Here is a 419-nt window from a genome sequence, read left to right on the forward strand (position 1 = left end):
GGCCTCCTCAGGCCCAGGACTTGACCTCCAGTCGGCCTCACCAGGTCCAGCCTCCTGATTCCCGAAGGCCTGCACAGGCCCAGCCTCTGCCTCCCAGCGCAATCTCCACGCGCAGCTCTCGCCTGTCTGCGGCCTTACAAGGCCAGAGCTCCTCCTGCCTTTGGGCAGCTGCGCCGGGCCCCGTTCCTGCCTCCCAGTGGCCTCACTAGGCCCCGCTCATTCGTCACGGGGAACGCCGTTTCCTGGCCCAGCCTTTGCCTTTTGGCAGCCTCTCCAGGCCACGAACTTCCTCATGCCAGCCTCTCCAGGCCCAGTTGCGGCCTCCCGGCCTCCCGTCCGTGCCCAGATCCTCCTGTTCCCGGCTGCGGCCGCGGGCCCAACCTCGGCCTCACGACAACCTCTTTGGAGTGGGATCAGGC

The 419-nt window shown here is 67.8% G+C and overlaps 1 protein-coding gene across 1 annotated transcript in view; it reads left to right on the forward strand.

Annotated features, from left to right (window-relative positions):
• LOC105532199 (proline-rich protein 36-like) overlaps positions 1 to 419 on the forward strand; it is a gene marked incomplete at its 5' end in the record, with an annotated part of 24,536 nt that overhangs the window by 13,937 nt on the left and 10,180 nt on the right. The window contains 1 exon segment of the mRNA XM_011970282.1: positions 169 to 417. Coding sequence (XP_011825672.1) covers positions 169 to 417 — 249 coding nt within the window.

The sequence above is a fragment of the Mandrillus leucophaeus genome, unplaced genomic scaffold (genome assembly GCF_000951045.1).
Source record: "Mandrillus leucophaeus isolate KB7577 unplaced genomic scaffold, Mleu.le_1.0 Scaffold1202, whole genome shotgun sequence".
Lineage (NCBI taxonomy): Eukaryota > Metazoa > Chordata > Mammalia > Primates > Cercopithecidae > Mandrillus > Mandrillus leucophaeus.